We start from the raw sequence: 18,239 nt of genomic DNA, 5'->3' as shown, positions 1-18,239 counted from the left end.
CTTTTGAAATATTCCTCCTCCCCGTGTTCATCATATTCTGCTCCCGATTGAGATAATGCTTGTAAAGCATGCTCATGGAATGATGGATGTAGCCTAGCTGCTTCACTTATTCTTTTACTTGGACTTGATTCGATTTCTGTTCTTTTGGAAACCATATTATCTAAAATTAATAGGAACATAAAAAAATATATTATAGTTGATTCATGCATCGTTAAAAAAGGATAACGATAAATCAAACAAGCAAAATAGTAAAATAACAGTTTTAACAGATCATCGATCTGTTGCACCAAGTAGTATATCTGTTGTAGCATATACCCAACCTGTTACAATAATACAAAATGTATCACTCATATTTTAAGACAGATTATCACACATTATTGCGACATATGAGTGATCTGTTGGAATAGTTAAATAACCTATTGTAATGGATGAGTAATCTATTACGATAATACAAAACAAATCACTCATCTGTTGAGAAAAATAAATGGTCTGTGCAGAAGATCACACATCTGCTGCAGCATCATCTATTTCAACATATGAGTAATCTGTTGGAACAGTTAAATAACCTGTAGCAATAGATGAATAATCTATTACGATAATACAAAACATATCACTCATCTGTTGATAAAAATGAATGGTCTGTACAATAGATCACACATCTATTATGACATCATTTATTAAAACATATGAGTGATCTGTTGGAACAGTTAAATAACTCATAGCAAGGACTGAGTAATCTGTTGCGACAATGCAAAATATATCACTTATCTATTGAGAAGTATGAATGGTTTGTGCAACAGATCACATATCTGTTGTAATATATGAGTGATATGTCGGAACAGTTAACTAACCTACAACAACGAATGAGTAATCTTTTGCAAAAATATAAAATATATCACTCATCTGTTGATAAAAATGAATGGTCTGTGCAACAGGTCACACATCTGTTGCAACACATGAGTGATCTATTGGAACAATTATCAACGGTCAATGCTTTTTAGATTTCTTCCAATATAGGGTCATCTATCACGGTAGATGAATGGTCAATTGAAAAAATCAAGTCTTGGACATTTTCTGTTGGAAGAGTTGATAGGATTTTACCCAATAAGAGGTTCATCTGTTGCATCAGATCATTAATCTGATGGTTCTTCTATTGCATTAGATGGTTAATTAGTTGCATCAGTTTTTTTATCCGATGCTTAATCTGTTGCAACATATGGTTAATCTGTTGCATCAGATAGTTAATCTGTTGCATCAGATAATTAATCTATTGCATTAGAATTGTAATCTGATGGTTCCTCGGGTGCATTAGATGGTTGATCTATTGCATCATATGATAAATCTGTTGTATCAGATGGTTAATATGTTACACCAGATGCATAATCTGTTAGAGAAAATGAAAAATAGTAGCACGATTTTGTTTAACAAAAAAAACAGCAATATCACCTTTTTTACCAAGAACAAGAACAAAATAAATTTACCCTAATTGTTGTGTTGTTTTTATAAACACAAACAATAAAAAATTAAACTTAAAACAATACAACAAACAGCAAAAAACATAATTTACTTCAAAAAGAGAAGAGAAGAAATACCGGAAATTAGGGTTTTATTCTGACCATATTTTAAATTAATGCAACAAATATTGAAATTGTTAACAATACTATAAGAGAAGTTGACTCAAGTTCCTCGTTTTCTTCAAAACTAAAAAGGCCATAAATTTTTATCTGTGAAAGAAGAAAAGAAACAATGAAGAATCTGAAGTTATTGTGGCCAGAGAGCAAGACTGTCACGTCGTTTGAAGGTTGAAGTTGAAAAGGAACTCGAAGCCCAACTATTTATAGTCGGATGTTGAAGTTGCCGAGGCTTAAAATGAGAAATTTGTAGAACAGTTGGTTGGGAGAGAGTTGAGAGAAGCTTTCGAGAGAGGGATGAGAGACAGGTTGATTTGAATTAAGAGGGGAACTCGAAACCCAACTATTTATCTCCGGAGGTGGAAGTCGCTGGGGGTTAAAAGGAGAAATTTTGCAGAACTGTCGGTTGGGAGAGGGTTGAGAGAAACTGTCGAGAGAGAGGAGATAGTTGTTGATTTGGATTGAAGAGAGGTGTGGGTTGGGTTGATTTGTATTTTTGAAAAGATTAGAAAGTTTTAAAAATATTAATCAAGTTCACAATTAACTTAATCAAATTTTCTAATGATGTTTGACCCTTTCAGTTGGTCAATGTCACCAATCCTTCATTCAAGACTTAAAAGACACCTTTCCTTCAATTTTCTCATGTTTCCTCAATGGGTGAAACCTTACCAGATTTCTAAAGCTTCAAAAATTTCTTGTGAGGATTAACAAAATGAGTGTTTTCTTTTATTAAATCATTATTATCCCACAAAAAAAGACAACAAAATTTTGAAGTAATTTTAGATGTGGTTGGATAAATAGATATTTTGAAGTGTCACTATCACTTCTTTATGACTAATCATTTTTTGTATATCATTTTAAAAGTCCATATAATTGTTTAAATTTACTAAAATGGATGAGATCTTGAAAGATCATTAAAACTATATTAAGGATAAAATAGATAAAATACATTCATGTGAGAACTATCAAAATGAGATATTCTCCCTTACATATAGTAATAAATTTAGTAGATTTTGTTAAGAAACAGATTTGTTAAACTTCATTCAATTTTAAAAATTAGTTCAAGAGGTAGAAATTGTCTGAATCATTTTAAAGAGATCACTCATTCATTAAAAAAAATAATTTTAGGACTCTTCGCATACTCCTCCTGTTTGATACTGAAAATTTAGTATGTGAATAAATTTATATGTAATCCAACATCAAAAATGAAAATTGAAAACTAGTGTCATCACCATCCTCAACCTACTTTTGAGCCACTTCTTATGTTCCCATAGGAGATTGCCCTGAATAGTCCTCCATTTTGTTAAGCTAATAAATCCCGTTAGTAAAAAAGTATACTTTCCATTTCAATTTTATTTTTTAAAGAAGAATAACATAATTTTATATTTAAAAATAATTTAATTTTAGCATTTTATTATGTTTTTAATGAAAAGATTTTAAAACTACATAAAATTATAATTTATAACTTGTTTCATTTCATAAATTTTACATATCTTTCTCTATTTTAAAACTTCACATAAATTAAATTAGAACGATGGGAATAATTAATACTTCCCATGAATGATAAAAATGTATGGGCGGATGAAGTCTTAACTTGCTAAGGAGTAAACATAAAGTTTTAATCTGCCTCGTCTTGCTATAATTAGAATTTGATAATCATTAATTTATCTTTTCTTGATTCATTTTTCTTTTATTCCTGTTTTCGTTATTTTTCTTTGTGAGGTTTTTACTTAATAATTGACCTTTCTTTAAATTTATTACTATCCGTTGATTTCTTTACGAGTTAAATCCATTGAAATTATATGTCCCAATAGGTTATTTGGGAATTAAACTTAATCAATTAGCAGAAACACTGATTGTGCAACTTTACATGTTATTAATTTTATGTTCTTATTAACTAGTATCTCACAAACTAATTGTGAAATTATTGAATAAACATAAACTTTCTTACTTCAAAGTCAATTGCTTATTAAGGAAATGATTCTACTCAATTTGCACAAACTCTTAGAAAATGTGAAAGAATTTAAGTATTCATTTCAAAAATTTAAAACGAAGATGAAGTGATTCAAGATGTTATAAATTCATTCAAAAAAATTTCTCAATTAATGAGAGATAAGTCATGTGGCACCTTTTTGCATGAGTAACCCATTTCATGAATTTTACACGTATACCAAATACATCATATAAAATTGATTATTCTTGACATGATAAAAGAGGGGGTTTAGCTGGATTAGAGCTGGAGAAATAGGATCAACATTCTATGAAATGAGATTGGAGTAAAATACTTGTATAAATCGGCTTATCAAAGTTTTGACCTTGATACTATGTCAAGAGAATTTGAACATTCAACTCAGAGCTTAAACTCTTTTTACGAGATACTTATATAATCATTGAAAGTCAAGTGTAATTAAATAAAAGTGTGCTCTATACAATAACTCTTTCTTTTAAATAATAAGATCGTCATATAGTTTAACATGAAATTAGAGAAAAGATAGATCCTCAATATTCCATATTCTCTCTGCCCTTTTCCCATGGGGGGGAGGGGGATAAAAGAGGGTAACGGAAATGTGTGCTTGTGGTGGTGGTGTTGATTTTGAACAAACTTCATTGCTGGAGCATAATACATCATCATTACCTTCTTCTCCCTCTGAGATCAAATTTTGAGCTAATTGTCCTAGAGATGTTCATTATCTCCTTGGCAGGATAACAGAAGCAAATAAGAAGCACTTGCTTGTTTCTAAGAAGATTGTGGAGTCTGTATCTCAAAAAAGAAATGATTAATATAGAGTCTAATGATTAGGCCTACTTTGTCTACATACATTGCGTGCTCCTTGTTCCTTATTACTCTTAAGTCTTAGTTTAGTTGTTAGTAATATTATATACCATATCTAAGGAGCTAGAAAAACATCCTAATTTACATGATATCCTCATTTTGTTGAAGCTAACATACGTTTCCAAAGTTCAAAAGAAATTCTCATTTATCAATTTTGATCTAGTTTCAACAATTTAGAAGAAAAATAATGAAGCATAAGAAAAGACAAAAATGTGAAAATGGAGGCTACTGTGTGACAATGCTTATGGGGTTTGAAGTAGAGGTCCTCCATGGGATGAATGGAGAGATGATATTATTCCAGAGACGATATAGCCACCAAAATCCAAAAGAAACGGCTTGGTAGGGCTTAATTTTTCAGGGCGAGATATTTCAGTTTTACATTTTTGTACAACTCATTGTCATTTCTTTGTGCATATTTATATCATGAATTTGGCTTCAAACTAGTGACACTTTCTCTGCTTTCCAATATACTGAAAAGGATCATAGAAGAACTCAGGTAGCAAATGCATACTTTTCCTTATTTATGGCCATTGGTAACATTCTTGGCTTTGGAACTGGATCTTACAGTGGCTGGTATAAGATCTTCCCTTTCACCCTCAGTACTACATGTACCATCAACTGTGCCAATCTAAAGTCCAATTTTATTCTTGACACTAACTTTATTGCAAAAACTACTTGTATTAGAATATCGAAAACCAAGGAGCAGCCTTTAGATCCCAGTCGTGGTTCCTCTCATACTAGAGAAGAGATTGTCGAATCAAGCCATGGTCAAGAAGAAGCTTTTCTCTGGGAGTTTTTTGGAATTTTCAAGTATTTCCCTGGTGTTGTTTGGGGGATCCTGCTTGTCACTGCCCTGACATGAATTTCCCACCTGGCGTCCGTAGCTACTTGATCTGTTCAATTTGTCCAAGTTTTAAGGGGTTGGACATGAGATATATTGCAAATGGGCTAAGTTTGTTTACAACCAATGCTAGCCCAAATTTAACCCATGAAACAACCCAAACTCAAACTTTCAATCCCAATAATTTGATTCTTTTGTAACCAAAGTTTCATTCAAAAGAAAAAGAGATAAGACACAAGTACCCACCTAAACTATACCTGAAATTGCTATGACACATCTAGAATTTACGGGGGTCCTATTACCCCCTAAAATCATTTTCTCTTTGTATTTTTGTGCATCTTTCATTCTGACATGATTGTCACGTCAGCACAAAAGGAGCACAAAAATATTCCAGTACTTGTTCCTTATCTATATAATTATAAACGAATCCCAACCTTGACTCGAGACTTGATATTAACCAAGGAAGTGACCTTGACCTAGACTAAAATTTTGAACCTGACTCATGATCCGACACCCAATATCGACACAAAATCTAAACCTAAAATCGATCCAAACACGGGACAAGGACCTTGACCCCCGACCCCAACTGAGGACTCGATCCCAGTCCAAACCTAGGACTTGACCCCTGACCCTAGCTTGACACTAACCTCGATTTGGTACTTGACCACGCCCCAAAGACCGAAACATCGACTCATCCTAATTCGGGACATCTAACCTCGGCTCAATTTGAAATTCGATACCAATTATTTAATCCAACTTGAAAATCGATTTCGATCTTGTTTCAAGACTAGGGCTTATTTGGGTACCCTAACCTTGACCCTCCCTCGTCTCAAGATTCGGCCCTTGACTCCGACCTTAACTAGTTACTTGACCCAACATTGATTTGAAACTTGACCCCGACCCAACCAGTGACTCAATCCTGACCTAACCATGACTCAATATCCAATCCCCACCCCAACCTAGGACTCAATCCCTAACATAAAATGAACACAAAGTTTAAACCCCGGCTTGACCTAGATTCGAGATCCAACTACGACACAACCCAAGGTTTAATTCTGACCATGACTTCAGCTCAAAATCAAACTCTCGAGTGAAACCTGGTCCAACTCAAGATCCAATTGTTGACCTTGACCCAATACTTGACCCCTATATAAACTTAGGGCCCGACCCTCTACCTAACCCTAAATTTCAACTCAAACCTCAATTAAAATTGAGACTTGATACCTGACTCAAATCCAGTCTCGACTCAAAAAATAAGACTCGACCCGAACTCGATGCAAGACATGAAAATTAACCCTCAATTCCAACTTAGGACTTGACCCTCAAATACAACCTTGACCATGGATGCGACCCAGACTCGGGACATGATCTCGACATTTGTAACACCTCGTATTTTTGAGCTAGAAATTAAACTATCATTCCTACGTGTGTAAACTATAATCCAATGATTTATATTTGAACACATGTGTCATGATCATTATCCTAGTGTGAAGAGTGCTTATGAGGTGGAAGAATATTCATAGGAATCACTTAGAGAAAAGTTGAGCTAAGAGCCTTTGATTTAGCCAAATTTTGGTATTCGATTCTACAAGGGTCAAATTTTAATGTATATAACTTTTTAAATCTGTAGAATTTTTCATCTCAAGACCTACTAAATTACATATAATTAAATTAGCTTTTCAACAGTACCAATTTTGCCTTTATCCAATATCCGAGTGAAAAGTTATGACCTTTTTCGTGAGAAACAATAAGTGTAACACCATGTGTTTTTAACACTCTAGTACTGCCTTAAAAATGACCTTTAGGACCCTTATTTCGATGGTAAACCATGTTTAGGTGTTATGGGTTGTATTGGGGGTATTTTTGGACGTTGTAATTAAGTGTGCATTGCTAAATAGACCCTCCACTAAGGCTGTGCGTCGCATGACAAATTCCAATAGCCACTGGATGGGATATGCTGTTGGTGTGCGCTGCGCACCCTCAGTTGTGCTTTTGGCGTGCATCACCCACCCTCAGGTGTGCTTTGGCTATGCACCGCCCAGCAAAAGCAAAGTGTCAAAGTTGCTCTGTTTTGACTTAATTTAAGAGCGTTGGGGTCTTTTCACACCTCTAAACCATTTCTAATCATCCTTAAACGAAATAAGGGGTATTTAAACACATTATTTCCATGCTCTTAACCCCAAGCGTCCAATACACGATTCAAAACCCTTCCCCTTTTCCCAAGAACAAAATTCAGATTTCTTCTCTCAAGAACTCAAGAATTTAAGTTTCAATTTCAAGCATTCTTCAAGGAATTCATCCAATCAAGGTATGTACGGTATTCATCAATGGGTTTCTTTCACTCATTGAGCCCAAAAATCCTTCTTTTGATTCGAGTATAAATTTTACTAGAATTATGATCTTTTTCCATGTAAACTATGAAATTTATTCATGTTTTTCTCGTTAGTTTTACATTCAAGCCAAGCTTAATATTTTATCCCATGTGAATCATTCTCCTACATGTTTGAAGTTTCAAAACCCTAAGTTATGTTCAATTAGCGTCACGTTAAATTCTTGAATTATGCTTTAAACTGTATACACATGTTATGATCCCAAGGATACCTAATCCTTATGTTTACATTCACGTAAGTTATCAGGTTATTGAAACATATCATGTTTTGGGTCCTTGAATTATGTCTTTAGACCATTATTTTAAATATTGTATCAACTTTCGACAATTATTCAGTGCTGGTGGGTTATGAACACCCGATACCTATGCATTTTTACATGATTTTCAAGTAACAAGTCAGTCAGACCATGATTTTATTATCACATTCAGATTACAATGTTCATGCCAAGCACCTATCAGTACATTACCATATCATGTTAAATAGACAATAATACCAGTGTCATTCATTTAGAAGTAACACTTAGCACCGAGTAAACACAGGGATGGCGGCTCCCCCATCAGTTAGGCATGAGTTGTTAGTAACAGTCCCTAAGTTTTAGACCTACAGCACCACCGTAGATTATGAGGAGGTCCCCCGTTAGTTAGGAATGATACCCTCATCCTTCGGGACATCAGCCTTGTGTATCCACATCATCAGTTATGTATTGGTACCCCTGGCAAGGTACCAACACCCTTCAAACTGGGTTGCAGGTTGGACCCTGATAACTCATATTGGGACATGTTAGTTGTAGTCAGCTCCCATAGTCTCAGTGCAATATTCAGAGTAGGTCAGTTCAGGTTTGCATGAGCAAGTGTACAGATATCAGTTATTCAGTTATACAGATCTCAGTTATCCAATTATGTAGATAACAACGAATCAGTCTTTCATATTATAGATTATTTCAGTTTATGTTTATGCTTGGTCATGCATTCTTAGTTTTACATGTTCATATTTTCATGCTATCTATACACGATCCTCATTTCAGTTTTACAACATATTTAGCTTTACATGAGATTTACATACAATATTTATGTTTCTACCGCTTCCTAGCTTACAAAATTATTTTCAGCTCATGAACTTATAAATTTCACAATGAATTATTATTTTTATGTACAACTATGTTTTAAATGCATATTTCAGTAGTAGCTTATACCCTCAGTTGTAAAGCATGTTTTAACTATTTCCATGAGTTAGTGCATGTCTCCATATACTCAGTACATTCCAACGTACTGACCACATATATGTGTTTATGGATATATTCCTTCATAGTGTAGGTACCAGATGTAGTCCACACGCTATGGCCAGACAGCTCTTAGCATTCAACAAGCAGGTGATGAGTTCTCTTATTTTAGGGATTTCAGTCCAGTACAATTCATGTATTGTATTTTGATTATCTATATGTATTAATTAGTGGTAGTTGGAGGTATGTCCCAACTATCTATAGTCATTATAGTAGAGGCTTCATAGATGATCAGTCGGAGTCATTCATGTACTCTCAGCAAATTCAGCTATTATATACATTCTAAATCAGTTGCTCAAGTACATTGCCAGTTCATGGGTTAACTTGGGATCACTTGTAGTTCTAAGCACTGTGTTACGACTAGGGGGTAGCATCGGGTCGTGACAACCTTGATCGTGAGCCCAGTTTCTATTTTTTCAATCACTTCACTATTTTCGAGAAAACTTGAATACAGACTCCATGGTTCAAGGATTAACTGCTCAACCCTCAGTAATTTGAAATAACTTTACTACAAGACTCGAAAATAATAACTCTATTGTACCACTAAAATAGCTAACTCTAACTGGATCAATAACAGACTAACTCTAGAATCAATGTCAACTAACTCTAGCAGACTCAACACATATGAAAAGAATAAACAATAAGGAAACCTACAATTATGGACTAGAGCAGTACACAATGATAACAAATTACTAAACTAAGACTCAAGTATAACATGATCTTAAGACAAATGTAACCACTGAGCAGGTCCCTGTTGCAAGTAAGGCTTTGGTTGAAAGATTTGCTTCAAGAGAGATTTGATGTTCTTTGCATATGGAAGCTTAGGTTTTCTTGTTGTAACATGTTGCATATATATGAGAAAATAAAACCTAGGATTCATTTGATTGGCTGAAGAAAAAAGGTATTGCAGCTTTCCTACCAAATTTCTGTCACCCGGTACTATTTCCAACTAGACTGCTGACTTAGTGCAGAAAGGCATAGTCCAGATAAACTTGGTCCCTGAGTGGTTGCAATTTTTATCATCAGAAGGTTGTGCATAACTCTACATGAACCAGGTCCTAAGGTTGGTTTGTTAATCATCAATACTAGAAACTTAACAATTTCCCCCTTTTTGATGCTAACAAACCCATACTCATCTGATCACAAGATCCACTACAAGTCTCTTCCCCCTGTCACTAATACCTGCTAAACAAAGATAAAACAAAGATAAAGCACTTTTTTCCATCCGCTGATCGATAAGAACCTGGTCCCTAAACTACTTACACATACATATATCTTATCTCCCATTTTTTAACATCATTAGAGAGGTAAAACTATAAACCACACAAAAGATAAGCACACATGTTAACTCCTGGTCATTGATATTACACTAACATGAATAAGTAAAATCATATGAAAAGAGAAAGATGATAGCATCAACACGCAAAATATTCATTTATCATAAAAACCAATATCGTACAATGTCTAGAACAAGAGCATCAAAAACCAAGTACAAGGTAAACGCCATGATAACAATAAATATATGGGGCTTAAAAGAAGGGGCTTAAGACTGCAGGACATGGCCGGGACCAGGTTGGATAGATACCAAGCAGAAGGATCAAAAGGAGGACCAGAAAATTAGTGAAGAAGGAGATTCATTCATTAATTTTCAGCGGAATGGTTCTTCAAGATTTGTTGAGTCAAGTCCTTAACTTTGGCTTCCAAATTCTGAATCTTGGACCTTAGCATTTCATTCCCAGCTTGTGGACTCTCACTTCCACCTAGTCCCTGCTCTTGCCTCTTCAAGTGAGCTATTTTTAGCGTAGCAAGTTCTGCATCCTTTTGCACCAAGTGAACGGTCATCTCCTCTAGCTCACTAGTCAACCTAGTTTAAACCTCAATCAGATCTACCACCACCGACGTAGACTTTACTCCACTTCTACATGGGATGTACTCATTGTCTTCCAAGGTAGACAAGATAAATATTTACTTAATGGATCCTTCCTTTATAGGGCTATAATCCATATCGAAATAGGCAAACACTCTGTTCAACAGAAACCTTTAAGCCAGACCATGCTTGCTGTCTGTTGTTATCATCACTTTGTACATATGCTCTATCATGATAGCAAACAAGTTTATATACTTGAATTTGGTGAGGTATTCCATTAGGAACATGTCAGATTTGGTCACAGTAGTGCTTTTTTCAGAACACTAAAAGAGAGCCTTGTTAACCAACTTAAATAAAAGTTGAAATTCCCCCTTAAGGGACTTCTTTGTGACTGACTTGCTATTTAAATCGTCCGATTTGCCAATATGCTTCAGGAACTTCTTAGACCACATTTATCTTTTAAGGACCTAGTCCCTTGAGTGGGGATACTCAATACCTCAACCGACACTTGCTCATCAATGGTAACATTCACTTCATGGACCTGACTCATTAAGTATAGAGCATCATTAGAAAAAGTTAGATTATGATAGACCATCCTCACTTCTTTCTCATGAGGAGTAAGAACATGGGGCTAATAGTAGTGTTACCAACTCTAAAATTGAGACATATAACAAATAGTTTAACAAATAAAAAATATAAATATAAATACAAATAATAAAATGGGGTAACACACTGCTGGATAATAAAATAAAAAGACATCGATAGAGTAATACTATAAACTGGCTATTTGAGATCGGAAACATCACCAGAACACTATGAACAAGAAACTATAGATACAGATACAAACAAAGCACTTCTCCCTACTATTATGAACTCACTCCTACCCATTATCCCTCTACCCTAATTTACATTCTCTACACCTTTGAATCAAGGGTCATGTACTCCATAAGCTGTAATCGCTCCATGCTATGCCTGATCACCCCTCTTTTATATTTCTTGAGCCTACCTCTGCCTTGCCTAAAATCATTCATAGCCTACCTCTCACATCTTCGTTCTCTATGGAATTTTTAAATCAAATGTAAAACCTAATCATCTCGATTAAAAGTTCATTTATGAGGGCTTATTTATGGATATCTTGTTTTAAAAAGAAATTGTTATCTCTAAAAGGAAATTATTCATCAACTTTAATTTTTTTTGACTATTTTTCCTTTTAGTTCATTAAGAAGAAGATATCTTTCTCTTTTTAAACCTTTTTAGTTTCAATGATCCCTATAATATTCAGCCTATTTTAACACCATTAACTTTTTATGAAACATTCAGCCCATTTTAATCCGCTCAACGGCCCGCCCTACCCAACCATTTCCCACCCTATATATAAAGATAAAATCGAACCACAAATACACTATTGACAGAGAAGAAGAAAAAAAAAGGGAAAAAGATGTCTAAAGCAGCAACCAGGGAGGAAGACAGCAAGCTGACTAGCGATCAATCTGGTCATATAAATCTCAAAGTCAAAACTCAGGTTATTATTATCATTTAATTTGGGTTTCCTTTTTCTTTCGGTCATTGTATGATTTTATTTTAAGCTTTTCAAAATTTAGGGTCAAAATAGATGTATATAATCGACCCAACTAGCTATTTAGGTTAAAAGGGTCATTTGGTACGTAGGATAAGATGAGATATCTCAAGATTAAGTATAAAACTATATAATTAATCATTGCCAATCAAACAAAATTAGTATTTTTTCCAATTGTTGTATGATTTATTAGGGTTTTGTAAAATTTGGATCAAAATAGATTTATATAATCTCCCCGACTAGCTATTTGGATTGATGAGGTCTTTTGGTATGCAATGTAAGATGAGATACCTTAAAATTAAGTGTTAAGCGGTATAAATTAATCATCATCAATTCAACTCAATTAGGGTTTTCCCTATCGATGTATGATTTTATTAAGGTTTTGGAATAATTTTGGGTCAAAATAGATGTATATAATCAACCCGACTAGCTATTTTGGTTGATGGGTCGTTTGGTTTGCGGGATGAGGTGGGATATCTCAAGATTAAGTATGAGATGAAATTTATATTGTATTTGGTTGGCAGTGTTAATTAATCATCATCGACTAAACACAATTATGGTTTTTTTCCTATCGGTTTATGATTTTATTTGGTTTTGTAAAACTTTGGGTCAAATAATGTAAATAGAGACAACTAGCTATTTGGGTTGAGGGATTGTTTGGTTTTGCGGGATGAGGTGGGATATCTCAGTATTAGGTATGAGATAAAAATTTATATTGTATTTGATTGACGGTGTAAATTAATCATCACCAACCAAACACAATTAGTTTTTTTTCCTATCGATGTATGATTTTATTAGGGTTTTGTAAAATTTTAGATCAAAGTAATGTATATAATCGACCGGACTAGCTAATTGGGTTGATGAGGTCGTTTGGTTTTGTGGATGAAGTGGGGTATTTCAAGATTATATAAGTATGAGATAAAATTTTTACTGTATTTGATTGACGGTATAAATTAATTATCGCCAAAAAAAATAATGTGTTTTTTCTTCTTCTATTAGTGTATGATTTTATTAGGATTATGTGAAATTTTGGGTCAAAATAGGTGTATATAATCAACCGGACTAGCTATTTTGGTTGAGGGGTCTTTTAGTTTTGTGGGATGAGGTGGGTGTGATGTTTCATGATTAAGTATGGGGTAAAATTTATACTATATTTGGTTATTGGTATAAATAAATCATCGTCAATCAAACACAATTATGGTTTTTTTTTCTATCGGTGTATGATTTTATTAGAATTTTGTAAAATTTTGGGTCAAAATAGATGTATATAATTGACTTGTCTAGCTATTTGGGTTGATGGGGTCATTTGGTATGCGGGATAAGACGTGATATATCAAGATTAAGTATGAGATAAAATTTATACTGTATTTGGTTGACGGTGTGCCTCTCTACTTTGTCTGAGGTAGTGGTATGGATTGGGTGCACTTTACCCTCCTCGGGCCCTTCTTGTTGGGGATATATAGGGTATGTTATTATTGTAGTATAATTGATCATCGTCAACCAAAGACAATTAGGGTTTTTTTCCTTCTATTGGCATATTATTTTACTAGGGTTATGTGAAAATTCAGTCAAAGTAGATGTATATAATAGATTCAACTAGCTATTTGGGTTAAGGGGTCGTTTGATTTTGAGGGATGAGGTGGGGTACCTCAGAATTAAGTATGAGATAAAATTTAATACTGTATTTGGTTGATGGTATAAATTAATCATCGTCAACCAAACACAATTAGTTTTTTCCCTTCTAGTGGCACATGATTTGATTAGGGTTATGTGAAATTTCAATTCAAAATAGATTTATATAATCGACCTGACTAGCTATTTGGATTGAGGGGTTATCTGGTTCTGTGGGATGAAGTGGGATATTGTAGGATTAAGCATGAGATAAATTTGTACTATATTTGGTTGACGACATAACGTAATGAATAAATTTATACAGTTAATCAAATGCTATTAGGATTTCTTTTTCCATCGCGTATGATTTCATTAGGCTTTTGTCGATAGTAAAAAATTAGTGTTAGAGTAGGCTGTACAGAGTAGCGTAAAAGAATAATCATATGAATCCTTTCAATTTTGAAAGATTTCAGATTCAAATAAAGTGGAATAGATGTATATTCAATTGATTAGCTTCTTTACAATGTTAGGGGTCGTTTGGTATGCGAGATAAGGCGGCATATCTCAAAATTGATACAACAACAACAACAACAGCAACATATCCAGTATATTCTCTAAGTTCTAGAGAACGCAGTCCTGCATCTCAACTATTAAGGTGTGGTTTGGTTTGCGGGATAAGATTGGGTAGGATTTAGCATTAAACCTAGAATAAAATTTGTACAAGGTTTGGTTGAGAGTGTAAATTAAATACGCTATAAATATAAATTTTATCCCAAACTTAGCCATAGGATATCTCTACCTTATCTCATCTAAACATGAAATTATTTTTGTCCATATTCTCGATAGAATAAATTAGTCCAGGAGTGTGTACTGTAATTCAAGGATAATTAGTCCATATTCCAAACGACTTCTTAAGGTTTTAATGATACAATGATCCTGCTATTAAGGTATGAGAATTTAGTCTCACATTGGTTTAATAGGGAGCAGATATAGAGCTTGTATTGCCTTAAGATTTTCTCATCTCAATAGCTTACTTTTGAGGTATGGTTTTCCATTCTCTCAAGGTTGTATCACTGGTATTAGAGCTACCCATCAACTTTCGTGTTCATGGTAATGTTGATATTGGATTGTTGGCTTGGGGCTAGAAGTGAACAAGTGGTCTAGTGTGCAGTTGTCGAGGTTGATGGATACAGAGGGTGGTTTGTAACGATCCTACTGTTGGTAGGGGTTTAGGCTGCATTGTTTTTTTTATGATTCAAAGGTCTGAATCTGAATGATTAAGATGTTGTCTCTGGATCTGAAAAATGAATGACTAAGACTGTTTGTTTTTCAACATCTGAATGTACAAAAAAAATTTATTTGTGTATATAATAAAATAAAAAATACAATTCAAATTAAAAACTAATTATATATCAGAAAAGTATATAATTTAATACAACAAAATTATTATTTGATTGAAAAAAATATTTATGTTTGTTAGTGATAGTGGAGATGATTTATAATGATGGTTACAGTGACAATAATTGATGTTAGTGATTAGTAATATTGGTGATGATAGTTTTGATGGTTGGTATTGTAGTGACTGTTATGATGGTGACGGTTGATAGTGGTGGTGGTGGTTGTGATGTGACGTTGCTTGATGTTAGTAGTTGGTGGTGTTGATTGTGATGGCTGAAAAAAGAATGCATGATAGTTTGACAATGTGTTGGTGCTAGTTGGAGATGTTAGTTGTGGTAGTGGACATGGTTGATAGTAGAGATAAATTATAGCGATGGTAGTGGTTGAAGTGATAGTAGAGGTGGCGTTACTAGTGACAATGGTGGTGGCGGCCAAAGAATATGTAGAGGTTGTGATGTTAGTGGTAGTTAGCGGTGGTGCTAATTGCAATAGATGAGTTGGTCGATATTAGGGCTTAGCCAGTAATGGTTGATGATGGTGGTACTGTTGACGACGGTGGTGGCGATAAATATAAGTAGAGTAATAGAGGTAGTAGGTGTGGTAGCAGTTGACAATAGTAGTTGGTAGCGATATTTGTTGTCGATAGTGGTTGCGATGGTGGAGGTGGTTAGTGGTTGACAATGGTGGTGGTGGCAGAGGTGGTTAGGCGTGGTGATTGATGATTATTAATAGAGTGATAGTGAATATTATGCAACACTAAAATTCTTCTTCAGACCTATTAAGACTTGATTCTAGATCTGAATGATTAAGACCTATTCAAACTTATTAAGAGTTGAAATCTTAATAAAAAAAATGCACTTAATGTTCTGAAGTATGAACCATTCAGATTCAGACCTCCATTAAGTGCAAACAAATGAGCCCTTAGTCCGACTAGTTTAATGGGGAGCTGACGTGAGACTTATATAGCCTTGGACTCTCCTACCTTAATAGGTAACTATTGTGGTGTGGTTTTCCTTGGATTGTATCATATTACTTTTATTCTTTGACTTGTGTGGATACATTGGTTATAAAATTTAAACACCCATTTAAATAACATGAAATTACCTTGATTCAAGTTGAAATTAGAAATTTGGACGTAGCGGAAGCAAGAAACCTTAGGTGATTTCCTCCCATATGTCCAAGCCTTGATGGAAGTAGTTACCCAATAGCTGTACAAACTCGTGGAATTAGGCAAGGTGCGGGCAAGCAGGCCTGAACATAACAAATATAAAAAAGAAAAGAAATTAGAAACTTGGAAGGGGAAAAAAGAAAGAACTGAATCTCTTACTGTTTATTTGACTCTTCTCAGATTACTTATTGTTCTATGTTATGTCTAGTCTAGTAATTGTTCTGTGTTTTGTTTGTTTCTACTCATAGCCCATGCAGATAATCGTCACCACGTATTTCCTAAATCGTTTTGCTTGACCTATTGGAAATTAGTCTAGCTTCATTAGAGCTGTGAATGCTAGTTTACAATGAACTAAATACCATTACTGAATTTCTTTGATTTTATGATATGGTTTAAAAAAACTAAAAAGAATAAAAAAGTAAAAAGAAGCTTCAATTGGGAGTGATCATTTGAATATGTGGATTTGGTGATAGGGAATTGTAATTACTAATAGTGATTTACATGTGGGCTTTTTTCTTCATGATATGACAGTAACCTGGGCAGTACCTACTTCTTGAGCTTTGAAATTTACTTTCTATTGCTAGTCTATACAATGTTTCTTTTTGGCTATACACATTACAGTCTGGCTTTAAAACACTGTATCTTACGCAGTTGTGAATTGAATACGTAGTTGATGAAAGTTGAAACAATTAGTAGTGGACCTTTTTCTTTCTTTGTCGTATCTTTGATTTCCTTCCTTTCCCTTACTGTTATTAGGATGATGGGCTGCTAAGTAAATTTTCTGGAAAATGGCCTTCTGCATGTATAATTGAAAAGGAGAACTATGTATTTGACTGGTTTTTTGGTTGCAGGACGGGAATGAAGTTTTCTTTAGGATCAAACGAAGCACTCAGCTCAAGAAGTTGATGAATGCTTATTGTGACCGAAAGTCTGTAAATTTCAATGCAATTGCCTTCTTGTTTGATGGCCGTCGTCTTAGAGCAGAACAGACTCCAGATGAAGTCTCTCTCTCTCTCTCAAATGCATACACATGAATATTAACAAGCAAAGAATAAAAGAATAACAGGAAAAAGCCTGTGAAGAGGATTTATGTTGTGCTTAGACATAGTGATTAATTTCTCTTGTCCTTACAATTATCCTCCCTTTTGCAGCTGGAGATGGAAGATGGTGATGAAATTGATGCAATGCTGCATCAAACCGGAGGCACAACTCTTTGAGTTTTCTTTTCTTCCGTTTCAGTGGACTTTAAGACTTTTATGTGTTTCAAGATGGTATGGAACTAGGTGAAATGCTGGTTGTGCAATTTTAGAACCTGTGGAGTGTAATGAACAGGATAATGTTTGTTTGCTTTGTGTTGAATTTAGTAACTAATGTAACTTGACATGAAAGTCATTACTTGCTTCGCCTTTTAGTTTTGTGAAGCTGACATGAATTCATAGTGTTGGTTTCTTGCAAATGCTTAGTGACAAGAAAAAGCTCCACGGATCCTGCTTGCGTACACCTGGTGTGTGATCGCGGTTTGGTCCATCATCTGTGGTTCAACACCTGTGTATGGATTCCATCTTAATCTGGTTTGCTTTAGAATCAACTCCCAATGCTTTAGTGAAGTGGTAAAAGAGCAACATGTGATGTATGAGTTATGTGC

The 18,239-nt window shown here is 34.4% G+C and overlaps 1 protein-coding gene across 1 annotated transcript; it reads left to right on the top strand.

The window, feature by feature from the left end:
- The first annotated feature begins 12,106 nt into the window (after positions 1-12,106).
- LOC107841904 (small ubiquitin-related modifier 2) lies at positions 12,107-18,035 on the top strand. Its single transcript, XM_016685758.2, has 3 exons — positions 12,107-12,363; positions 17,446-17,595; positions 17,746-18,035. Exons 1-3 carry the CDS (start codon positions 12,280-12,282, stop codon positions 17,809-17,811), a joined length of 300 nt encoding a protein of 99 aa, XP_016541244.2. The 5' UTR covers positions 12,107-12,279; the 3' UTR covers positions 17,812-18,035.
- The last annotated feature ends 204 nt before the right edge of the window (positions 18,036-18,239 follow it).

Source organism: Capsicum annuum, unplaced genomic scaffold (assembly GCF_002878395.1).
Source record: "Capsicum annuum cultivar UCD-10X-F1 unplaced genomic scaffold, UCD10Xv1.1 ctg1934, whole genome shotgun sequence".
Lineage (NCBI taxonomy): Eukaryota > Viridiplantae > Streptophyta > Magnoliopsida > Solanales > Solanaceae > Capsicum > Capsicum annuum.
The sequence above is the reverse complement of the archived record's forward strand: the minus strand, read 5'-3'. Positions and strand labels throughout refer to the sequence as shown.